The sequence below is a fragment of the Lipophrys pholis genome (genome assembly GCF_963383615.2).
Source record: "Lipophrys pholis genome assembly, chromosome: 2".
NCBI classification, from domain to species: domain Eukaryota; kingdom Metazoa; phylum Chordata; class Actinopteri; order Blenniiformes; family Blenniidae; genus Lipophrys; species Lipophrys pholis.
Genome location: NC_137636.1, coordinates 34,721,423 through 34,747,306, shown reverse-complemented (window position 1 = coordinate 34,747,306; position 25,884 = coordinate 34,721,423). Strand labels below are relative to the sequence as shown.

Here is a 25,884-nt window from a genome sequence, read left to right as displayed (position 1 = left end):
TTCAGAGAAACGTCGTCCTGAAAACATTGGAAGCGAGAAATAAACGGTGTCGCTGAAAAGTGAAAACGCTGCTTCACAGATCAGTGCCTGCCGCGAGGGGGCGTGGCTTGTGAGTTCCGCAGCTTCTTCCCGGAGGATGAAATGTCCTGCCGATAAAGCATTTTTTCCCCCCAGCAGCTGGCTGACGTCACTGCGCAATTTTTCTTCTTGTTCTTCTCGCTTCCAATCTGTTTCACTCTCTGGACCGTGAAGGCCTCAAACGCTAAAATGGCTCAAACGCTTGACCCCGCCCACATTCCTGAACATTTGCTCTGCTCGGCAGTCAGGGGTTACGGCCAATGGAATGCCATTATCACGTGTTGGGTTTTTCACCAATGATCTCTGACGTGTCCATGGGAGTGAATGTATTTGTTCTTGTCCCACACAGGCAGTCGTCAACTGTAACACCTGCCACAGCTCAGGTCAAACTAAAAGAACGTGATCGAGAGTTTTAGGAAAGGTCATGTTTTCCCAGGTGCCTTTCATGTTGAATTACCAGTCCAGATAGTAGGAACATGACTGGCCTCCAACACCCATTCAAGTCACAAAACAAAAAAAAACACCAGTCCAATTATTACACTTTATTGTATGCATCCAGAAGCGTTCTACAGTAATCCATACATTTTGTCCATCATGTTACCGTAAGTACTTAAAATAAATGTATCAGTGCCGCCGCCAGAGAAAATCCTGTACGCACTGTGCGTGCAATTATTTTGAAGGTGTGAAAAAAAATATATATTTTAAAAGGGTGTTTGTTTTGCCTGGTGTGCCGTCACCATAATGATTTGCTGGGTTGCTTTCATCTGTGATTCTGTACATTGGAAATCTTTATTCATCTCATAGTGGAATGCCTTTAGAACAAAATACCATAAACATGATCAGTGAACATCAAAATGATTACCCCATGGAGGTCTGGGTTTGGAATCATACTCAAGATCCATCCATCTTCTCCCGCTTATCTGTTTCCGGGTCGTAGGGGTGTCAGTCTGAGCACCGTCACCCAGATCACATTGCACCGATTAAGAACCTTCCTGCAGGTGGTGAGCCCACGGGAAGGTGGCGCCCGGCGTTGGACACGAACCCTCTACCTGGAGATTGAGAGTCTCATGTTCTACCAACTGAGCTAGCCGGGGTCGTACGCAAAATAAATGTGGAAAATCACATTCCAGGCTGATCCTTGGTGGCACTTCCCCCCCCAGACCAGTCAGAATGAGGTTCAGCAGCGGGTGTGGCATCCACGTGTCTATACGACCTCCCTACGACGCCTGGGCCTAGTACTAGGGCCACTGAAGAACAAATAATAATTCGGAGGCTAAAAAACCCAAACCCTCATGCAATTCAGAAAAAGTCGAAAATCAAAGTGGAGATTTTTTTACACGGCGAGACGTCTGTCCATCCCTCATTTGCCACGCAGTAATTTAATCACTTATTTCTGACTATATAAGGTGGCTTACTGCTTATGAACATGTGACTTTACACAGGTTTCCCTTGATTTATAGTAACACATGTTATAAGCACCCCGGGATCTGTACCTTTGTCCTTCAGGACTCCATGAACGTCTGTGACGGAGAGCGGCAGGCTGCGCTGTCTCTGGTGTCCTAATATTGATAACTGCACTGTGTTTATGAGCTAAAGCCTGTTCTGAAATATCGTTTCACTACTTCACTAAACTGCCTAATTTTCAACTTCTTCTGAAGTGCATGAGGGTTTTGATTTTTACCTCCGAAAAAAAAAAAAAAAGAAAACTCGACTTTTTTTCTGAAACGCACGAGGGGTTTTGTTTTATTTGGCCTCAGAATTTTCTTTTTTTTTGTCAGTGGCCCTAATTCCTCCACACTGGGCCTGCTCCTGATAAAGGCCCCTGCATACTCCCTTTTTGAACCCATAAGAACAAGAAGAAAATTGGGCAGTGACGTCAGCCAGCTGCTGAAAAAAAATCATTTTCGGCAGGACTGTTCATACTCCGATAAGACGCTGCTGAACACACAGGCCACGCCCCCTCGCAGCAGCCACACGTCTGTCAAGCGGCGTTTAAACTTTTCAAATGCAGTTTATTTCTGGCCTCCAGTGCTTTCAGAAACACATTTCTCTGAACTGTTTCAGTAATAAAAGAGAGTTTTTGTCTGAGCGCCATGTTGGTCCGGTTTTAACTACAGGAGCTGACAGCTGTTCGTGATGCGTTCAGGTGCATCACGTAAGTCTGCACTCCGACATTTTAACGAGCTGCGGCGCTTGTACAGTAGCGATGTTACAAGCTAAATATGATTAAAATATGACTGATAGTTATGAGCGAACTGGAACACGCATGAGCAGCACACGGCAGTGCAGAAGTTTCGGCAGTGCGGCTCCGACATAGTTCGGCCAGGGCGGCTGGCACAGCCCAAACTAATTCCTCCGGCCAGAGGGAGCTGGCCGAGGGAAATGACGTCATTTTGTTCGGCAGGACCCCGCACTGCCAAACCTTGGTCTTGTTCTTATGGAGGATGAATTGGCCTTAAGAAGGTGAATGTTCTGCCTGACCTGACCACTTTGTGGGTTGCGGACGTCTGGTGCCCTCTTGTGGTGAGAGCTGAAGAGAGCGCTAGAGTGTTCTGAACTGGTGCTCCTTCTAGTGGTGAGAACTTTGACAGAATTCTATAGAGTGACCAACACATCAGGCAGAAAGAATGAGTAGAGGGAAATGGTCTGTGGTCATCACCTGCAGAACCAGGCCTTGACAGGGCTTGTCTTGCTGACTGCCTCTCATTTCCACCTCTGGTTCCATTTCCTCCCCAGCAGGTGAAGCTGATTCATAACCAGTGTTGCTCCTGACTGGACAGGCTCACTTCACACTGGTCTGACTGACTTGGAGTGACGGTGTGTTTGTGTTCTTTATTTTGTTGAGCATTGTACAACCACCCACACACTTTCTCAGATGTGGTCAATGAAGAACCTTTTCCTACGCCCTTTCAGCATGTTCATTGGCTACAGGAAACGGTATGGGTTTGTGTGTATAGTCAAATATAGATCCATTTTTCTCTAAACATTTTCATAAAATTTTACTTTAAATATATTATCACAAAAGGGTTTATATATGGATTTCTCTATATATGTATGTGGGGGGGGGGGGGGGGGGGGAGTATAAATATGACTGCACACATGTTAAAATATTACATCTGAAATGAAAAACACTTTTACAAAAAAGAAAACGGTTAGTGTTCTTTTCACTGCATTAAAGCTTCAATTCACACAGATGAGCACGCGCAGGGTGTGTGAGTGGAAACTCGGACCGACTTCATTTAGGACCGAGTCCAGCCTCCTCTCTGGGTTCAGAACGGTCCTCTGCACTTGGCCGCTCCTCCTCCTCTTCCTCATCAGAAGGACATCCCCTCTGCAGTGTGGACATACTCCTTGAAGTCAGTGGGGACGTTCAGCATGGAGCAGACCTGCACACCAGACCTGAGGTTAGCAACCAACACTAATCTAACTTCACACACAGAGACTGGGGTGGAGCTGGAGCTTCTCCTCCACGACATTCACTTCTGTCGATGAAGGAGACACTCAAATAGTTACATGCCCAAGTGTCCTTGAGCAAGACACTGAACCCCAAACTGCTCCCAGAGGACGGACTGAGCGCGTCGCCTGGCAGCCACCTCTGCTAGTGTGTGAATGTGATTATCAGTGTAAAGCATGGTTTTAGGCAGCAAGCCGTCCAGCCGTCATTTGGATGGTCAATTTTTTGGAAAAGCCGGCTGAAATAATAGCGGAGGTGTTTAAAGCCTCTAAAATATGTTTATAATGGCCATCACTACTGGTCACCGTCTGATTTTTTCTTAAATTCATATTTTTTCGCCAAATATAGCGAATTATCAGCTCGAGTACACACTGACTTCCAGTTTGTATTACACAAGGTAACGAGCAACGCGGTTGGTCAATTGATACCATGTGGTATATACGTTTAAAAGGCGGCCTCTGATTGGTTGGTAATTCTCCGACTCATGGTGAGTCAATAAATTTTCTTTCCAAGATGCTGAAGAATTCTATCTACAGAATCCACACGGGAGGGAATAATAATATGGACCTGTGACCGATCAAATTTTTAATTTCCAAAACGTTGACACACATCTGGATAACTGCACATCATTCATGCTTTTCATAGAAGAATAAAATATTTTTTGCCGATTTTGATTTACGTATTGACAATCACGCTTGTTCCCTCACCAATTTGTGTGACTGTGACATTATAAAGTCCTGGGACGGACCTACAGGAGGCCTGCAGGGAACAAATAAGCATCTAATATTCAATTAAAAACTAATAACAGACACAATTTCACAGTTCAAAGTTTAGGGGTGCAGATAGAAGCAATGTGAAACTACAGGGGGCATAAAGAAGTACATGTAGTGAGGTGAGTCAGGTACAGGTACAGGTACAAGCCAAAACCATCACCAATGAAAAGAAGCTATTACCTTGAAAAAAGAAAAAAACAACCTTTTTAACAAAGCAAGAAAGTATATGAGATGCATCAGCAAAAATGTCAAAGAGAAATCAGAACTTTTCTTTTTTGTACCGATGTCAATATCACAGGTATATTAATGTATGTCACTGCTATTACGTTTGTTTAAACACGTTTTTACTCATAGGACCAAAGTGAACAGAAATCCTACGTTTTAAAAGGAGAAGAGCCCACTACCTGTCTGAACTTTGCTCGAAGCTTCTCTGTGTTATTCTGTAGAGTCGCAGACTGGGGATCATCGAGGGGGCAGTCTTGGATCAGTGCCAGCAGAGCCTCCAGAGCCTTCATTCGCTTCCTACACACACACACACACACACACGCACACACACACACACACACACACACACACGCACACGCACACGCACACGCACACGCACACGCACACGCACACACACATGGTGGTGAAGTCTTTTCGATGTGTAATACTTTTATTCTGGAGGTCTGGTGGCTGGTGAATTCAATGAGCTCCATCTATCAGCCATCACCAACTATATTCAGCCGGTCCAGACAAAAGCACTCCACTGTGAAAACGTCCGTCTCCTTTGTTTTGTGGGACTGAACCAAACCGACGGTGACAATAGTGTTTGTAGGAGGCGAGAGGTGATACTGTACCTGGACTTGACGTCTGAGCTGTGGTCCAGGAGACACGTCCACGTGGTGGCGAACCCGTGGTAGAAGGACACCTACAGGAAAAGCACAGACGTGACTGACCGACCGACTGACTCACCTCCATAGGCGTGCCTGGGGGGGGTTACAGCAGCTCCCCCTAGGATAGCCATAGCACCACAGCACCCCCAGGAAATAGGATTTTTGTGATTTACATACATCTTTTTAATGTGAGAAGATTATAAAGATTATAATTTGTTGCCTGGTTAATAAATAAATACACCAATAAAACATGCATTCATGTATTTTTTTTAACTAAGAAGCAATGGAATTTAATGTAATTCAGCTAATCGCTTCATCGCGTGCATTAACCTTTCAACTTACAACTTCCTGTTATTACGAGTGCATTTTTCCTAGCGACCGCATAATTACTATTAGTAATGATACATGAAGAGCTTTTTGCAAAAAAAAAGAAGTGACAAAATCACTTTAAACCAGAACAACCGGCGTATTGTTTTATTATGACATCTCATGGTGAGTGCAGGATTATTGCCTATTTGGTGTTTGAGACCCGAATTCTGACTCCTCGTGATCTCCATGCAGTCTTTATTAAAGTGTCATTAGATCCACTGAACCAGATAGTTCTCTGTCAGTGGAGGTTGTGGTGACGGGCAGCAGCAGTCAGTGTCTTTGTGTTTGAGGCCCAAAGTAAAACGTTCTGTGTGTTTTGCTTCCTGCTGCTGTTCAGGCTCCATCAGTCACATTCTTGTGATAAAGTTCACACTCAGTGGTGAGTTTAAGTGGCAGTCGTGTAAACTTTTCGTCTTTATCACTTTGGCTAAATATCTTGTGTCGCATAATATTGTTTTAAATAGCGGCACTTTTACTTTATGTGCGTGACTGTGACGTGCGCATATTGTCTGCGTTACAGTAGAAAATAACCTAGAGATCCCTAACATCCCCCACCACCATCACTGACAGGTGGAGCTCCCCCAAAGTACCAGCCAATAAAATATCCGGCACCGCCACTGCTCACCTCGGACGACAGGCGGGATCCGTGCGCCGCTCCGTGCCTCCTCCCGCCCTGCAGGCCGCGCCGGGTGCCCCGCTGGTAGCCCTCCCTGAAGCCCTCCCCTCGGTACCTGGCGGACACACACACGGACGGGAACCACTCGGACGGTCAGTCCAGAACACCCTCACGAAACCACACGGAGAGGAGGAAACTCACTTTTCATCCGCCAGCAGGATGCTGTCGAACAGTTCCTCACCGGCCGCCATGTTCGTACTCTGTGATACCGCCCCATCATAGACGCGATGAAGAGTGACGTCACATCGACCGCTTCCGCCGATTGGTGGCGCCGCCATCTTGGCCCGGTCGTCCGCTCCGCTCAGGCTCATCTGCTTGGCTGGAGCAATGAAGTGTCAGAGACTTCAATCAGTCATAACTCGCTGAATACTAAACAGATTATCACCTGGTTTTCTTTCATGCAAACATCATACATGTAGTTCTGATGCAGGACACATGGTTTGGTGTATTTTGATGTTCATAGTGGACTAAACAATAATAGAATGTTCTGATTTATGACAGGTAATTTATAAAACAACACACACACACACACACACACGCACACACACACACACACACACACACACAAATATATGAAGCAGAAGCAGATTGTGCACTACTCAGCCATTTCAATTGTTAAAAAAAATATGAATACATTATGAACCCATGTACAAGATACAACACAGTAGACAAGTTATTGATCAGAACAAAATCTGGATTTCTTTTTAATTAATTCATTTCTGGCATATGGCATTTCACATGTGTACAATTACATACTTACCAATATCTATATAGTCTGTATATATGTCACAATGCCAGCTAGTGGTTCTTTGTACAAGCAATCTCAAAGAGAGTTCCACTATTACAGAAAAAATTTCAAGACCAAACAATTGCTCGCAATAATTTGAGATTTTAGTTGAGCACAGTCCAAAAAATAATAATAAAAAATTGTCCAGTCAGTTTCTTGTTAAAAAAAGATCCTTCAAAGTGAAAGAGGGTCACTTCCTCCTCCTCGCCTGGGGACTGCAGTGGAGCCATCGGGGGCTATGTGTATATATATATATATACATATACATATAGATATAGATATAGATAGATAGATAGATAGATAGATAGATAGATAGATAGATAGATAGATAGATATACAGTGTTGGGAAAGTTCAGTTTCTATATGAACTAGTTCAAAGTTCTGTTCACAAATTTTAAAATGAACTACTTCAGTTCATAGTTCTAGATTCACAGTTCTAAAAATGAACTAGTTCATAGTTCTTTTTTTCTTCAATATGTTGCTGCGAGCTATACAGGCATTTCTCCATTGTTGCACCCATTCAGCCCACACTAGTAGCAGCTGCAGCTTCCCACCCCGACAGTATATTCTCAAAAACATGAGGAAAAACTTGCTCCTTAAATGAGGAATTATTAAAACAAACAAAAACAAAAAAACGCACAGTAGTTCTTAAGGTGCAAAGGAAAATATACCGGGCAGGTTCTACAAACAAATTACAACTTAAAATAGTAAAACCCTCAAGGAATGTTTTAGTTACTGGCACATACCTTGAAAGTCCAGCTGGGTTTAATTTGCGGTCTCAGGTTTGATGTTGAAGTTGTTGAGTTGCTTCTTGAAACCCAGCGGGCAAAGTTTATACCAAAAGGTAAGATTTTTCCCACCTGGATCATCACTGACTTTTTCATAAAATTCTTTTAAGTACCATGATTTCCGGACTATTGGGCGCACCGGAATATAAGCTGCACCCACCAAATTCAAAAAGGTAAAAAAGAAAAAGAAATGTAGGAGGTAAGTGATGCACCTGAACGCATCACCCATGTATCAGTGGCATGAAGCTTGTTAACCCTTAAAAAGCGGAGTCCTCCACCGCAGGGTTTATTCATTCATCCATTTTCTCCCGCTTATCCCTTTCAGAGTCGCGGGGGTGGCAGTCTGAGCACCGTCACCCAGATCACATTGCACCGATTAAGAACCTTCCTGCGGGGGGTGAGCCCACGGGAATGTGGTGCCCGGCGTGGGACATGAACCCCCTACCTTGAGATTGCAAGTCTCATGCTCTACCAGCTGAGCTCGCCAGGGGCCTCCGCAGGGTTCAAAGCATGTTAAAAAAAGAAAAGAAAAAGTAACGGCTTATCATCTGGAAAGTACAGTAATTGTTTCAGCTTGTTCTGTCTTTCAGTGACTCTACAAACTGGACGGTACAGCATTACCCTACTCACAGGGAACCTTTATTGAACAGTTGCCATCCAACTCTGTTGTTACTTCTCTATGTGTGCAACACTTAAATCTGTCCGTGTAGGAACACAACATAAATAAGCAATACCTATTGCTACATTCCTTTTCTTTTGAAAAGAAAGAATTCTTTGCAAATAGTAAATCAAAACATTTCACTTTTAGGTTGCTACTATACTAAACTCAAAATAGTATGTGTTTTCCAATTGCTACTTACTTAGACTGTATTTAGTGCAAACAAATATTACATTAGGTTTCATCGTGCATAACTTTTTTTCTTTTTCTTTTTCTTTTTCTGAAGCTAAGTACACACAAAGTTATTCAAGTGCTTTGGACGCTCGCAAAACATCACCTGGTTTCAAAGAGTCCATGTCCTTGGCTGTTTGGTTGTAGTATTTTGATTGTCTCTGTCAGTTCTGACCTATTGTTGGTCACCTTTGGCTTGAGTAGGCTGTCTCTGATCGGTAGAAGGGTCCTTGTTCTCCTGCTCAAGAGTCTTTCTTGCAGGGCTCGTGTCCAAACCTTGGGTTGGGGTGTTGCGATGATCCAACATGGCTAGATATGGGTCCTGTCCAGCCAGTTTTGCCTTCTTCATCAGTCGTTTGGCAGTTTTAACAGCTGATTCCGCTTTGCCATTACTTTGCGGATAGCCAGGAGGGGAAGTTTTGCGCGTGGATTCCCATTTGCGACTGAAATACGCAAACTCTGCTGAACTGAATTGGGGTCCGTTGTCTGAAAAAACAACATCCGGAATACCCTGTCGTGCAAACTGAGCTTTCAGTTTTTGAATGACTGTGCTTGACTTTGTGTCAGACAAGTCGCCTACCTCCCAGAAATTGGAGTAGTAGACCACAGTCACTAGATACTCTTTGTTGTCAAAAGTAAACAAGTCTGTTCCAACTTTAGCCCATGGTCTGGTAGTGATCTCATGTGGCTGTAGTGTCTCTTTTTGTTGTTTTGTGTTCATAGATCAACATGTGTCACATTTAGCTGCATGCTTTTTCATATGGTCGTTCATACCATGCCAATACACGCAGTCTCTTGCCCTCCTGAGGCATCCCTCTGTCCCCAGGTGAGGAGAGTGAATCCGCTGAGTGATGTCCTTTTGGAGCGAGTCTGGAATCACAACTCTCTCGCCCCTGAAAACCAGTCCATTTCTGCTCAGTTCATCCTATCAAGAGTAAAAGTTTGTTATTTCAACGGGTACATCTTTTTGATCTTTTGGCTACCCTTGTTGAATAGTTTTAATCAGTCAGTTGTTCGGCGTCTGACCCGGTTGTTGTGCTTATATTGTCCATTCTTTCAGCTGAGATTGGCACATAATCAACCATGTTGACACATTCGACCTCCAACTCGGTCTGACTTTTATTGGCATCTTGCAGGTAAGCTCTACTTAAAGTGTCCGCGAGTAGCATGTCACGTCCAGGAATATATGTGCTGTTAAGATCGTACTTTTGTAGTCTCAGTAGCATGCGCTGCAGTCTTTTAGGAGAGTTCATCAGTGGTTTTTTGATGATAGTCTCGAGAGGCTTGTGGTCTTACTGTACTCTGACTAGACGGCCATAGGTGTATTGGTGAAACTTTTCCATGCTAAAGACGATAGCCAGACATTCTTTTGCAATTTGTGTATAGGCTTTTTCTTTCACTGTCAAAGCATGACTTGTATATGCCACTGGTTTGCCTCCTTGTGTTAAAGCTGCTCTTAGTCCTGTTTCACTTGCATCACACTGGAATGTCAACTCCTGTTCCGGGCTGTAGTTTTTCAAGACTGTTACTTGTGTTATCTTATCTTTGATTCTTTTGAATGCATTTTCCTGCACATTTGTCCATTCCCATAGTTTCTCTTTGTGTGTGAGCTGGCTGCCTGTCGTCTGACAGGTGCTCGTAAAACTTTGGCAAATAGTTCACTAGTCCTACCAGTCTTTAAACACCTTTCACATTTGTCGGTGCAGGCATTTCAGTGACGGCGCGCACTTTCTCTGGGTCAACTTTGATTCCTACTGCGGTGAGCAAATGACCAATGTACGGGACTTCATGTTTCCTGAGCCTGAGTTTGTCCACGTTCAGCTCAATGTTTCTTTTTTTGCTTCTTTCAAGAAAAAGTCTCAAGTTCTTGACATGGTCCTTGATTGCATCTTGTTTTGTGTCACCTCCTCCTGTGATCAGGATGTCATCCGCGATTATGTAGTTGCTTGGCAAGTTCTCTAGTACCTGTGTCAGTTTAGGTTGAAAAACTTCAGGCGCTGGACTGATGCCCATTGGCATTCTCAGCCACCGAAATCGACCAAATGTTGTCACACACTCTTCATCTAGGTCCACGTGCCAGAAGCCGTGCTTCACATCACACACCGTGAAAACTTTCGCTTTTGCCAGGTCTGGTAAAATGTAATTTATTGTCGGAAGTGGAAAGTGGCTTCTCTTTAAAGCTTTGTTGAGTGGTTTGTTGGGTCAATACAAATTCTTGGTCTGCCATTAGGCTTCTATACTGACACCATACCACTGATCCTGCTGCTTTCCACTGGTGCTATTATCTGTCTGTCCACAAGACTTGCGATTTCCTCTTTAAGTGGTTTCATCATTGCTACTGGGACTCTGCGTTTTGGAAGTTTGACGGGCTGCACAGTTGTGTCGATTTCCAGTTTATATTCACCTTGCAAGCAGCCGTCACCTGTAAACACGTCCTGAAACTCAGTCTTTATTTCTTCCAGCTGCCAAGTGTCTCCTGTCACCGGCTCTTTTGTCACAATACTGTCCAGTGCATAAATGTTGTCGTATTGGACCGGAATGAGTTTCATTGCTTCACTTGCACTGCGGCCAAGAAGTGCTGTTTTACAGTCTTCTCCTACAACTTGAAACTCAACTTTGTACTTCTTCTGATTTATTGGATTTGTCATCTTAACTTTGCGTTTGCCTAACGGCTTTGACTTATTGTACATTACCTTTTGGTAAGTGTGCTCTAATTTCACATCTGGATTTAGCAGGTTGACTGGAATGACGTTACAAGTTTGCACCGCAGTCAATCTGGAGGTTTTATGATATTTTCATTAATCATCATCCCGACAAACAGTTGCTCAGCTTTGCCATTTTGTTTTTCTGCAATCTGGTTCACTCCTGCTTCCTTTGCTGTTACTGCCGTGACTGTCATTATCTCTTCACATGAATCTGAATCAGTCTCTGCTTTTGTGTGAAATGTTTTCTTGTATTTGTTCTTACCTGTTTTGCTTCCGCATGCCACTGCAAAAGGATTGTCTTTGCTGCATTTCTTACATTTTTTTCCCAAAAGCTGGGCACTTTTGCTTTAGCCTTTCATGTGTTTTTCCACAGTTCTTGCAAGATATCTCACTGATCCTGAATTTTCTTGTTGCATGTTTCACAGCATGTACGTCCTCTGCGCCATGTCCTTCTATTGCTCACGTGAAATCTCCATTGACCTACAAATCTGTAAACATTTGTCCAGACCTAGATTATCGTCTCTGAGTAGCCTTTCCCTCCAACTTGAGCTGTGCATGCCACAAACAATCCTGTCTCTTATGAGCAAATCTTTTAATTGCTCAAAGTTGCAGGTACGAGCCAGCGAGCTCAAGTCGGTCACATATTTGTCGATTGATTCTCCCGGAGCTCGGTTTCTGTACCTTTCCACAGTTTCATTTACATTGGGGTTGCAATGTCCATCCAGTTTAGCGATCAAACTGGAAACAGTCACTCTCGCATCTGAGCCTATTAGCGTTCCACATAGCTCTCTGCCCCGTTCTCCGATGAGGTGGTAAAAAAGTTTTACCCGTGCCTTTTCTTCTGCGTCCAGCATTGCTAACTCAATATACAGCCTAACTTCTTCCTTCCATGGTCTTCCATGATTTGGCAAGATTCGCAGAGTCCATACACCACTGTTGAGGTGGTTTAAATTCCATCCATCCTCGTACCTCTTGTGCTTGTATTTTCTGATTGCTCAGTGGTCATGCCACGTAGCGCACTGTTATGCTAACGGCAAGTAGCTATCTTTAGCCTCGTTCAAAAAATCTCTGTTTTGCGGTACCTGCGCCGTCAATACCGCTGCCACCATGTTTCAGCTTGTTCTGTCTTTCAGTGACTCTACAAACTGGACGGTTGAGCATTACCCTACTCAGGAAACTTTAATTGAACAGTTGCCATTCAACATAGGGCAGACACTCTTCTCTATGTGTGCAACACTTAAATCTGTCCGTGTAGGAACACAACATAAATAAGCAATTCCTATTGCTATAATAATCATATGAAGATGAAGTATTAATCGTGGAGGCAGAGTCTGAGGTAGTACTGCTGTCTTCCATTTGTTTTTGATGCGATGCTTTGCATTTTCATGACGTATGCAGCGGTGCGACTCTGTGTTGGCTGCTGTTACCAGATTGGCTGTTTTCTCCCTCCATTATAAGGTCCGTTTACGGTGAGCTTTAGCCGGGTTTTCGACGGGAAGGCTCACAAATCACTGCTCTTAACGGTCTTGTCTCTTCCACCCACTGTGCTGCCAATACAACTGCCACCATTTCTCCAGTATACACAGACACTTCCCCACTGATCCTTTTCCCTACTGTCACCTGAAATTCTGCGAACAATAAAAACTTCCCCTGACTTGGCTGAGTTCTTTGATGCGTCGGTATATATCTGGATGTAACTGTTGTATCCATCAATCAGTGACGTGCAGTCAGGGGAGGCAGGTGAGGAAGTGCCTCACCTGCCATCATGGAAAGAAAGAAAATGTAAAAAGAAAAAAAATTAATTAAATTGTTATATGTATCCAGTGATTATACTATAAAGTTATTTTCCATTTAACGTCACCAGTTTTAGATTATTTTTATTCAAAATCGCTGAATTTTCACATTTACCGTTCAAATACTGAGAAGAGACTTGCGGTGAGGCAGCAGCCAGCTGAGCCTCACCATGGATTGCGCAATGACTCGGCTAACTGCTGGCCTGCTGTGCAGAGAGACCGTATTGCTATCTCTCTGTATGTCGCTATTAAAATGTTCAAACACTTTTGCTATATGAATTATATTATAAATTTCCATAGTTTAGTTAACTGAGGTATATAATGTACAGTGTGTTTTGTCAACAACTGTATGTGTGTAACGTGTTTCTTGTGCTGAGCAATCATAAAACGGCTGCAAAGACGCACTGGGTGAGGCACGCAGTTCTCCTGCCTCATGGTAGAGGGCGCTAGTGATCCCAGGGATCCTTCGTGCGACTCCTCGGCTGCAGAATAAGTGACAACAAGCTACAGTTAGCAAGTCAAGGGCAGCGGCAGCGATCGTTTATTTTTTCCTCTCGACTTCATTTATAAGTAAAGGTAAGACCATAATAACGTTTTTTTTTATTAATTGTGCTTTTTTTGTGTGCTACAGTTTGTATGTGTAAAGAATGCTGGTATGAGCTTTTAAACATAACCCGTTAACTGCTGCCAATCAAATGGTGAATAAGATCCTCTTTAGGGTTCATATGTTTGTAAATCTGACTGTGATGAAGTCAGTGCCTCACCAGCCATGAACCTCACCGCACGTCACTGGCGCCAACATACGCCCTCGGGATAACACACTCAAATAGGAGCATGACGATTACCACCAAAGACACTGGCACTAACAGAGACTCAGCCTCCATCCTTCCCCTCTCCTGTGTTCCTGTGCCCCAGAGATCCAAGAACAGAGACACAGAGTTTTTTCAAATCTCCACTGTGGTCGGAGTTTTCAGAAATCCTGGTTTGTGGTTACTCAGAGCTTCATTTATGTGTAAATACAAGGCCCAAATGCAGAGAAATAGCACCACTTTGTAAATACCAGTGTATGCGTAAACGTGGCTTGGACACCAGCAGTTTGCATGTGAACTTATTGGATTAATAATGAGTGTATATCAGTACTTTTTGAATATTTATTGTGAGGCTTGTATTTATTCAATTTTTTTACAGAATTTAACTTATTTATCTGAATTATGAGTGTATATCAATATTTTCTTAAATATTTATTGTGAGGCTTGTATTTATTCAATTTTTTACAGAATTTAACTTATTTATCTAAATTATGAGTGTATATCAATATTTTCTTAAATATTTATTGTGAGGCTTGTATTTATTCAATTTTTTACAGAATTTAACTTATTTATCTGAATTGTGTATATCAGTATTTTTTAGATATTTATTGTGTCTAGGTTCAACCTGCAGGGTTTAGGGTTCATCGTCAGTGTAATCATGTGGACGGTGTGGACAGTAGAATCATGTGTCCCAGCAGAGGTTGTCCGATCCAGCCTCTCTGCATGTTTCCTCAGTTCTTCCTCATGTGTTCATACGTGGCTGTTAGGTCTTTATTGATGTCAAACATTAAGAGGTGTGTTGGTAAAGAATTTGGAACCACTAACTTGTAATAGCAGCTGAAAAACAAAAAACCCTTCATGCGCTTCAGAAAAAGTCAAAAATCAAAATCGAGATTTATTTTTTTCACGGTGGAAAAAAAAGTCCGTCCATCCACATTCCAGCACGTGTGACTGCTTCCTCAAGAAGCATATCAGGCGGTTTAATGAAGTGATGAAAAGATGCTTCAGGACAGAATTTAGCTCATAAACAACATAAACATAAACTCTCCGTGAAAAACAAAAATCTCGACTTTGATTTTTTACTTTTTCTGTAGAACATGAAGCTTCTTTTTTTTTTCAGCCTCCAAATTTTGTTTTTCTTCAGTGGCCCTAAAACTCTTCCGTACTAATTAAAAGTGTTTGGCATCGCTGTATTATTATGTTTATATTATATTGTTATTGTTGTTATTATTATTATTATTATTATATATAACATATTTTTATATAACAATGAAAGTTTGCGAAGCACAGGTTTGGATCAGGATGTGAGAAGTGCAGAAATGAACATTAAAGCAGTAGAAGTGAAAGTTCAGATAAAAGTAAACGAATCACTGAGATACTCCATTGTAATCACAGACCAGGGTTTTCTCATATCAACGTGTTTCAGTTTATTTAAAGTAAACATGTTCAAATGAAAAACATTTTTACACTTTACAAAGATTTGGGATGGCCAGGAACCTCGTTGGGCCAACCACCTGGAAGGCAGCTATGCTTACCACTATACCACCATCACCTGACGGTGAATGCTGCCGCCAATGTGGGTCCAAGACACATGATCAGAGGGAATAGAGACGGGTGTTACATTGATATCGTGAAATGAGTTTATTTTTACCTACTTCAGACCCTCCTTTACGAATCTTCTCTTTATCTTAACAGGGTTTAAAGTCTCAAATCACCACCGTGTTAAACACATTGAAGTTCCATCTCTGTCCAGCAGAGCGAGCTCTCACTCTGTGTCACGGTGCCAGGACTGAGCATGCGCAGTAGCATCCTCAGGCTGCGAGAGCGCTCAGGCAATTAAACCACGTTTTACAGGTAGAAAACGTTTCACGGCTTAATCTCGAAGATGTAGAATATAGTACCATGCCTATTAGTATTAGATACTCTTGTAAATATTGTATTTGGGAGTCAATTTCTGAAACAAAAACTTCAGGATATGAATTAAAACTGCATCTTATATATCATATATCATATATCATATATCATATATCATATATCATATATAATATATAATATATAATATATAATATATAATATATAATATAATATATAATATATAATATAAATATAATAATATAAATATAATAATATAATATAAATATAATAATAAATATAATATAAACATAAAACTGCATCTTATCTAACGTGGGGAAAAGCCTTCTAACGGGGTTTTAAATACATTGTGTTAAATTAACTTCCCAAACATCCACTAGTGTCAATTGCTCGATCTGAGATCTGTAACCTTTATCACCAAAGAAAGCCATTTTTCACTAAATTAAGTTGTGAAAAAACATAGTATAACATTAATGTCATGAGACGGAACTGAGGCTCAAGCGCAGACAGCAAAACAGGAGACAAAAAAAAATTCAGTTCACTGATTTATTTGAACAAACAAACTGGAGTCAACAAAAACTACCAGAGCCCCTAGCGGGATGGTGGGCCAACGAACAGTGAAAAGAAGCTACCAAGGCAAAAACTAATACTAAGAAGTAAACAGAAAACGATCAGAAAACTCCTGACGGAAAAGCTACTAGAAAAGGTAAATACAACGAAGCAGACTCAGGGGGGGGGCTAAACTAACTGCGTAAAACATAAGGTGCAAACGATCGCAGCCAAAGAGGATGGGCGGAGGAGTCTGGCACAGGAGTGGGGAGAATCGGCTGAAGAGTGGGAAGAGTAGAGGGGATCGTAGTTCTAGGCAGGCAGGAGGCAGATAGGAATCCAGCGACGCAGAGGGTCCGTGTACCTTCCGGCCATTCGATTTTCGTTTTGATGTCGGAGAACGAAAAACCGGAAACCATCCGATTTTCGTTTTTCGATTTGATATCGGGAAACGAAAAACGGGAGACAGCTCGTCTCCCGTTTTTCGTTTTACAATTGAAAATCGAAAAACGGAAATCGGACGGTTTCCCGTTTCCCAATATGCGTTTCTTAAACAAAAATCAGGAAAAAAAATACGACCGTAATTCTTTATTTCTAGTTTGATTTGCCGGAAAACCCGGAAGTCGACCCTCTTCTTCGCTTGATGAGATTAAACAACGGCGCATCGCGTTGCTGCCCTCTTCAGGCTGTCTGTGTGAGCTTCCAACTCGCCCACCAGTTGATTTAGATGTTTATCTGGCTGCTGCAGTTTAAATAAAAAAATAAATAAAAAGTACACACGGTGCAAATAGATTGACTGGAGAGGGGCTAGGATTTATTAAGCTTACCCCTACTCCTTTTCACGCACGTTAGCTTTTCTACTACAATCTATGTTTTTTCCATTTTGTGTTTGAAATTAAACAAAAAATGACTAAATAAAACCTTACTTTTGTTATGTTATTTGAAATAGCATGGAATAAATTTAGCATTATTTCATATCCCAGGTGTTGGTTAAATGTTTTTTTTTTATTCCATTTAATTCATGAACAAACCTTGTCTTAATATTTAATATAAAAAAAGTTTTAAATACAAAATGGAAATCCCACCTTTTTTCAACTAACTTTATTGAAAGACCAAATTCTCTCATTAAGAATGAATATTTTGTTAAAATCACATGTTGCACTTTTTTCCTTTGCTTTTTCATTCACTGCTGAGCCGGATGAGGAGCTGCAGAGCCTCCAGAAAGGACGTAGGGTCGGCACTCGGTGGCAGTAAGGACTCAAACTGGCTGATGCCAAAGCTGGTGACCTGGCAGGCAAGGCTTGAGACAAAGAACCTGGCAACCCCATCTTGTAGACTGAGGAACTCTTGATCCAGCAAATGAGTCAGGCCGGCCTTTATTTTATAGTTGATATTCATCTACAAAGTTGTCAGGAGAATTTCCTAGTAAAAACCTCAGGGAGACAGAACACACAAAGTTTAAGACCATTTTATTACATTATTCTTGAAAGAAGAGAATGTCACAGTACAACCTTTCCAATAAACAAATAAGACATGCAAATGTGAGAATTACATTTTGTTGGAGCTCAGTTGAATATAATTCCAATTTTAGTTCAACGAACTTAATGGCTCACAGTAAGAAAAACATACAATCCTTCCCCCAACTCCTTTCAATGTGATGGTTCTGAAAGTAAAGAAAAGGGATTTGCATATCACAAATAACCTCTGAGTGCATGTAAACAACAACAAAAGATTTAAATGCATGATAAAGTAAAACATAATTTTATTCAACAAAACCATTCCTGCAAAGCAACATCGGGATTTAATCATCAGAATATTATTTATCAGAGCACGTCAATTTCACAAAGTACCACTCAGAAAAAGTAGAGCAACAAAGAAAACCTACCGAATTTGATGCCGTCTGCAGAAAATGTGTTTTGTGGTGTTGAATCTCTTGTAAAGCTGCTCCTGTCCTTTCACTGGCACGTCTTCCTTTAGAAGACACAATCCTGTCCTTTCACTGGCACGTCTTCCTTTAGAAGACACAATCCTGTCCTTTCACTGGCACGTCTTCCTTTAGAAGACACAATCCTGTCATCATCTCAACCATCAATTAAAGCAACACATAAATCAGTAAGATGATGAAAATGACACATAACTGCAAACAGAGCTGCATCAGCTTGCTAATAGTAATACTATCAAGAAGAACAACACTAATAATACATTTTTATATTTTATTATTATATTTTAACCAAAATACAAAACGTTATAATTAGTTTTTTAGAATGTGTAAATATTATAGTGTAATTACAAATTAACCCTACTGAATCTCACATTTATAATCATTATTTAGTTTTTAATTTGGATTTTTCTCTCCTGAGAAATGTTTCATTTAATGTGAGGACTGACCTCTGAGGACAATCTGCAAGTGTGCTGCTTCTGACAGTAGGGGGCGCTGTGAGACTGCAGTCAAATCAATGAAAAGACGCGATTTTAATGATGTAATGTATATCATAAATTAATCGTACAACGCTGCTCACCTGAGCAGGTGCTGAAGCAGCTTCAGCTTGGAGGTGATCCTCTGTCAAGTAGGTGGAGAAGCCTTGCTCTGGTGGAGCTCCATCTTCAAACATTCCTCCCTGAAACTCTCCTTTCACCCGTAGTCATGCCGTTGGGGTCCGTGTCCACTATTACGTTGGCGCAACCGTCCAAAGACATTTTTTTAAGTTTTTAATCATTAAATTTATACAAGAATATCACTGAGGGGACAGTCAGACGAGTCTGGATGGTGAAGCAGCGGCAGCAACAGACGAAGAAGAGGGTCGACTTCCGGGTTTTCCGGCAAATCAAAATAGAAATAAAGAATTACGGTAGTATTTTATTTCCCAATTTTGTTTTAAGAAACGCATATTGGGAAACGGGAAACCATCCGATTTTCGTTTTTCGATTTTCAATTGTAAAACGAAAAATGGGAGTTTTTCATTTCCCAATATCAAATCGAAAAACGAAAATCGGATGGTTTCCAGTTTTTCGTTCTCCGACATCAAAACGAAAATCGAATGGCCGGAAGGTACACGGACCATGGGGGTCAGCACCTGAAGACACCGCTGGACCCCAAAACAGCCTCCATGGTTGTGAGCGTGTGTCAGAGTGTCGGCGAGGGAAGGAGACGTTTTGGTGGAGACACAGCAGACCGATGAAGTTCAGTTTTATCAGTTTATTGAATGTATGAATTAAATATTTGAACTTGGACTTGTAAAAAGGCTCAGAGGACTTTGTGTTCTATCCTCAGTCACCAGAGTTGGAGGCGGAGGGTGACGAGGAGGTCGTCTGTGTCCAGCACCGGTGTGCTCCTCACGTCCAGAGTGCCTGGTGTGCCAGTGCATCCACAGTGCAGCTTTACACACGGCTGTCACCGCGCTATTTATGTACTTACTCTGAAAATAGGCTGATTGTTACGCACCTTGTCACAGTTGCAATCAATCAGTTCTATCGACTGCTCTGTAAGATGAAAGTTTGACATATTAACATTGTGATGCAGATTCAGTAGTAATAGCTCACACTGCAGTTTGACTGTTTATGATTACGTGGATCTATAAGTCTAATAACTGAAGACATTAAATGTATGAGATGAATCTGGCTTTAAATCTTCACCTCACCATCAGCGCTGCCAGGTTCCCTGTCTCAAAAAGGTGCGTGCGCAAGGTTCAAAGAAAGAAAAAAAAAAGGAAAAAAGAATGAATCGAGGACGACACCGGCCCTCCCCAACAACTAATGATCTTTCTCTGTTCCGGATGGGGGAGTGGCTTAAATCAGGTATGATGTCACGGGGCATGGCTTAGATCTAATGGGATTGATCTCAAAATGAAAGGTTGAAGTCATAACAGACCTTTGTGCCTTTGATGTGAAAAGAGAGTGTGTGTGTGTGAGAGACACAAAGTCTCTCACACACACACACAGAGGGAAATAGTGAGCTTATACTACAGCTTCATATCAGCTGAACACGTCGGATCAGCTTTATTCTTTTTGTGTTGAATTTAAAGACAAATATCTCAACTGTTAAACTGCTAGGACGTCGCACCTGCTGAAACAGTAGTAGTAGTTAGTTAATTAGTTAGTAGTTAGTAGCGATCACGTTTATCGTTTTTCTAAAAACAACGTGGAGAAATGGCTCAAAGGTACCTACCCAGAGGAGGATTTCGCCAGGGCACTCACTGTGCTACTCAGCCTAGTGGTCCTCAAGAGGTTATAGCGATGCGCCGTAATATCGATGATCTCATCAAAACCCTTCAGTACCGGGACCAGCATATTTTCTACCTGAACAATGTTTTGAACCACCAGAGACAGGAATTTCTGCAAGTTGAAAGGGACCTGGAGATAAAGATTTTCAAACTGGTGGTGGACCAGAGTAAAGAGGAGGTGGTGCAAAAATTCAAAGAAAGATGCCATAAGGAGGATCTCCAGAGGATGGCTGGACTGTTGGAGGCAGAAAGACAGAAGAAGACCTGGGCCTTCTCAGATGGCCAGGTACCTCAAAGAACAACAAGAGACTGCAAACGGGAAGTGGCTGAGCTGCAGGCGCAGCTCGATGTCATAGAACACACATATTCTGAACTCCAGAGGACAAATGAGGGTCTTCTTGCAAGGTTAAATCACACCTCCCAAAACCGGGGTGATTTAAAAAGCTCAGACCTCCAAAAAGAAGAGGACAGGATGGCAGGGCTCAGCGCTCTGGAGGAGAGGCTCCAGCAGGAGGTGGAGGAGAGAAAGAGGCTGATGGCTGAGAAGGACACCCTGCTGGTTCAGAATGAGATCCTCCAGTCTGAGAAGGAGTCCCTCCAGTCTGAGAAGGAGACTCTTTATGCAGAGAAGGAGTCCCTCCAGTCTGAGAAGGACACCCTGCTGGTTCAGAATGAGTCCCTCCAGTCTGAGAAGGAGTCCCTCCAGTCTGAGAAGGAGACCCTCCAGTCTGAGAATTGGACCCTCCAGTCTGAGAAGGAGACTCTTTATGCAGAGAAGGAGTCCCTCCAGTCTGAGAAGGGGACCCTCCAGTCTGAGAAGGAGGCCGTCCAGTCTGAGAATGTGGCCCTCCAGTCTGAGAAGGAGTCCCTTCAGCTAGAGAAGGAGTCCCTTCAGCTAGAGAAGGAGACCCTCCAGTCTGAGAAGGAGACCGTCCTGTCTGATAATGTGGCCCTCCAGTCTGAGAAGGGGAACCTCCAGTCTGAGAAGGAGTCCCTTCAGCTAGAGAAGGAGACCCTCCAGTCTGAGAAGGGGAACCTCCAGTCTGAGAAGGAGTCCCTTCAGCTAGAGAAGGAGTCCCTTCAGCTAGAGAAGGAGACCCACCAGTCTGAGAAGGAGTCCCTTCAGTCGGAGAAGGAGTCCCTCCAGTCTGAGAAGGAGGCCCTACAGTCTGAGAAGGAGTCCCTCCAATCTGAGAAGGAGACCCTCCAATCTGAGAAGGAGGCCCTACAGTCTGAGAAGGGGGCCCTACAGTCTGAGAAGGAGACCCTCTATGCTGAAAATAAGTCCATGTTGGCTGAGGCTGAAGCCTACTACACGGAGAACAAGACCCTAATGGCTGAGAAGAAGAAAATTTTATCCGAGAGGAATGCCCTGCTGGCTGACAACAAGGCCCTGTGGGTTCTGAACAAGACCCTCCAGAATGAGAAGAAGATCATCCTGTCTGAGAAAAACACCCTCCGGTCTGAGAAGGCGACCCTACAGTCTGAGAAGGAGACCCTCCAGTCTGAGAAGAAGACCCTCTATGCTGAAAATAAGACCCTGTTGGCTGAGGAAGAAACCTTCTGCACTGAGAACAAGATCCTAATCGCTGAGAAGGAGTCCCTCCAATCTGAGAAGGAGGCCCTACAGTACGAGAAGGGGGCCCTACAGTCTGAGAAGGAGACCCTCCAGTCTGAGAAGGAGACTCTTTATGCAGAGAAGGAGTCCCTCCAGTCTGAGAAGGAGTCCCTCCAGTCTGAGAAGGAGACCCTCCAGTCTGAGAATTGGACCCTCCAGTCTGAGAAGGAGTCCCTTCAGTCTGAGAAGGAGTCCCTCCAGTCTGAGAAGGAGGCCCTACAGTACGAGAAGGGGGCCCTACAGTACGAGAAGGGGGCCCTACAGTCTGAGAAGGAGACCCTCCAGTCTGAGAAGGAGTCCCTCCAGTCTGAGAAGGAGACCCTCCAGTCTGAGAAGGAGTCCCTCCAGTCTGAGAAGGAGTCCCTCCAGTCTGAGAAGGAGACCCTCCAGTCCGAGAAGGAGTCCCTCCAGTCTGAGAAGGAGACTCTTTATGCAGAGAAGGAGTCCCTCCAGTCTGAGAAGGGGACCCTCCAGTCTGAGAAGGAGGCTGTCCAGTCTGAGAATGTGGCCCTCCAGCTAGAGAAGGAGACCCTCCAGTCTGAGAAGGAGTCCCTTCAGCTAGAGAAGGGGACCCTTCAGTCTGAGAAGGAGTCCCTTCAGCTAGAGAAGGAGACACTCCAGTCTGAGAAGGAGTCCCTTCAGCTAGAGAAGGAGACCCTCCAGTCTGAGAAGGAGACCCTTCAGTCTGAGAAGGAGACCCTCCAGTCTGAGAATGAGTCCCTTCAGCTAGAGAAGGAGACCCTCCAGTCTGAGAAGGAGTCCCTTCAGCTCGAGAAGGAGGCCCTCCAGTCTGAGAAGGAGTCCCTTCAGTCTGAGAAGGAGTCCCTCCAGTCTGAGAAGGAGGCCCTACAGTCTGAGAAGGAGTCCCTCCAATCTGAGAAGGAGACCCTCCAATCTGAGAAGGAGGCCCTACAGTCTGAGAAGGGGGCCCTACAGTCTGAGAAGGAGACCCTCTATGCTGAAAATAAGTCCCTGTTGGCTGAGGATGAAGCCTACTACACTGAGAATAAGACCCTAATGGCTGAGAAGAAGAAAATTTTATCTGAGAGGAATGCCCTGCTGGCTGACAACAAGGCCCTGTGGGTTCTGAACAAGACCCTCCAGAATGAGAAGAAGATCATCCTGTCTGAGAAAAACACCCTCCGGTCTGAGAAGGCGACCCTACAGTCTGAGAAGGAGACCCTCCAGTCTGAGAAGAAGTCCCTCTATGCTGAAAATAAGACCCTGTTGGCTGAGGAAGAAACCTTCTGCACTGAGAACAACATCCTAATCGCTGAGAAGGAGTCCCTCCAGTGTGAGAAGGAGACCCTCCAGTCTGAGAAGGAGTCCCTCCAGTCTGAGAAGATCCTCCAGTCTGAGGAGGAGTCCCTTGAGTCTGAGAAGGAGTCCCTCCAGTCTGAGAAGGAGTCCCTCCAATCTGAGAAGGAGTCCCTCCAGTCTGAGAAGGAGTCCCTCCAATCTGAGGAGATCCTCCGGTCTGAGGAGGAGTCCCTCGAGTCTGAGGAGGAGTCCCGCTACCAGTCTTGGGAGGATCTCCAGGCCAAGGATCCGTCTGTTCGCACCACAAGTCTTTTTTTTGCCATTCTAACTAAACGGAAACACATGCGTCAGGTTTCCAGAAACAAAAGAAACGGAAAGAAGAAGAAGACTAAGTAGACAGCAGAGGAGACAGCAGAGGAGACCCAGAAAGTTCCAGAGGATGAAGAACTTTAAGTGTTTTTTGAGTCACATAGTAGCTGCCATCTTGGAATTCAATTGACTCTATTGAGTTCTTCCAGTCAGTATACATTTATATTGATGTTTGGATTGTTAAAACATTTCTGGTCATTAAAGTTCTACTTCAAAAACCTTTTTTTGCGTTAAACGAGGCAGCCATCTTGAAAACTGGTGGCCATCTTGTATTTAACAGCTGGAGAACATACTTTTGTCAAATAGCATATCCTGAACATCATTTGTGCCAAATTTGGCACTTGTATCACCAAGTGAAAGATTCTGATAGAATATTGGCTTAACTTGCACCACTAATCAATCAAATCAATTTCAATGACTCATATAGGTTGATGCAAATGTCTTTTTAAAAGAACTCAACTCATTCGTTGTAGATTCAAACTCGGTCCAGGTTGTAATTGTTGTGAAAGATTTTTTTGAAAACTTTAACTCAATCAGAACTACTGACATAATGTACCATGGTTTTATATGTTTAAATAAACGATAATGTCCAATAAAACTGACAGAATGTCATTTCGGTATCGTTTACTAAGTAAACCTGAAAGTTAAAGAGACTAAAAGCTATTCTCTCAAGAATGTCCAGGATCATTCTTCTTTAACGAGTCCTCTTAAAATGTGTGAAGATACCAAACTGCACATTTCTAATTATCTTCTTATTCTAAAAGAAGGGCTCTATTAAGATGGGACAAAGTGTAGAAATATACAGCAAGACTTAATCCATTTTAGGACATCTTATGGATAATAGTTGAATTTGAATGTCACTGCGGTTGAAAATGAGAGTTTTGAGGTAAATCATCAATTTGATCAAAAAAGAACAACACACGAATCCAAGAAAGAAAGTAACATTATATTTAGGGACCAAGCCCAAAAGTCCCAGAGGCAAGGACCCTATTGTTTTTGCTATGTTTCTTCTTTGTAATTATGAATCCGCCATTTGTCATTAGACCCAAATTCGACCCACTCAACATGCTCAAAAACTCACCAAGTTTTGTATGCACATCCCAGCCACATGAACATCATCATCCATGCAGGCTTCTTCAACATACTGCAGAGCAAGACTGGTTCTGAGGTCCTGGAAAATTACTTTTCAGTACTAATGGATACTCTGAAGGAGTTCGAGCCCCAACATGTTTTCATTTCAGGCCCCATTCCAACCCTGGGAAGAGGAATTGAATCTTTCTCTGGCCTCTTTGCCTTGAATACGTGACTGACTTCAACATGCTTCTCCAATGGGATAAAGTTCATCGACAACTTCAACCTGTTCTGGAACCGTAAGGACCGCTTCAAACCGGACGATGTTCTTCTGAATATCATTGGATCCAGACTGCTCGGCGCCAACCAGTGACGTGCAGTCAGGGGAGGCAGGTGAGGCAGTGCCTCACCTGCCATCATGGAAAGAAAAAAAATGTAAAAAGAAAAAAAATGAATTAAATTGTTATATGTATCCAGTGATTATACTATAAAGTTATTTTCCATTTAACTTCACCAGTTTTAGATTATTTTTATTCAAAATCGCTGAATTTTCACATTTACCGTTCAAATACTGAGAAGAGACTTGCGGTGAGGCAGCAGCCAGCTGAGCCTCACCATGGATTGCGTAATGACTCGGCTAACTGCTGGCCTGCTGTGCAGAGAGACCGTATTGCTATCTCTCTGTATGTCGCTGTTAAAATGTTCAAACACTTTTGCTATATGAATTATATTATAAATTTCCATAGTTTAGTTAACTGAGGTATATAATGTACAGTGTGTTGTGTCAACAACTGTATATGTGTAACGTGTTTCTTGTGCTGAGCAATCATAAAACGGCTGCGAAGACGCACTGGGTGAGGCACGCAGTTCTCCTGCCTCATGGTAGAGGGCGCTAGTGATCCCAGGGATCCTTCTTGCGACTCCTCGGC

General features: G+C 42.9%; 1 protein-coding gene across 1 annotated transcript; it reads right to left on the bottom strand.

Annotated features, from left to right (window-relative positions):
- Positions 1 to 1,827: 1,827 nt before the first annotated feature.
- Positions 1,828 to 6,439, bottom strand: lto1 (LTO1 maturation factor of ABCE1). Its single transcript, XM_080490811.1, has 5 exons — positions 6,367 to 6,439; positions 6,175 to 6,280; positions 5,145 to 5,215; positions 4,710 to 4,827; positions 1,828 to 3,464 (listed from the first exon to the last, which is right to left on the bottom strand). The coding sequence occupies exons 1-5, from the start codon at positions 6,414 to 6,416 to the stop codon at positions 3,393 to 3,395; spliced, it is 417 nt and encodes a 138-aa protein (XP_080346937.1). The 5' UTR covers positions 6,417 to 6,439; the 3' UTR covers positions 1,828 to 3,392.
- Between the last annotated feature and the right edge of the window lie 19,445 nt (positions 6,440 to 25,884).

What these genes read in the sequence shown, in the direction of transcription:
- lto1 (XM_080490811.1), bottom strand. Translation starts at nt 6,416, where the DNA reads ATGGCGGCCGGTGAGGAACTGTTCGACAGCATCCTGCTGGCGGATGAA. An exon ending in ATCCTGCTGGCGGATGAAAA is followed by an intron (nt 6,281 to 6,366) that starts GTGAGTTTCCTC and finishes TGTGTCCGCCAG; the next exon opens with GTACCGAGGGGAGGGCTTCA. An exon ending in GATCCCGCCTGTCGTCCGAG is followed by an intron (nt 5,216 to 6,174) that starts GTGAGCAGTGGC and finishes CTTTTCCTGTAG; the next exon opens with GTGTCCTTCTACCACGGGTT.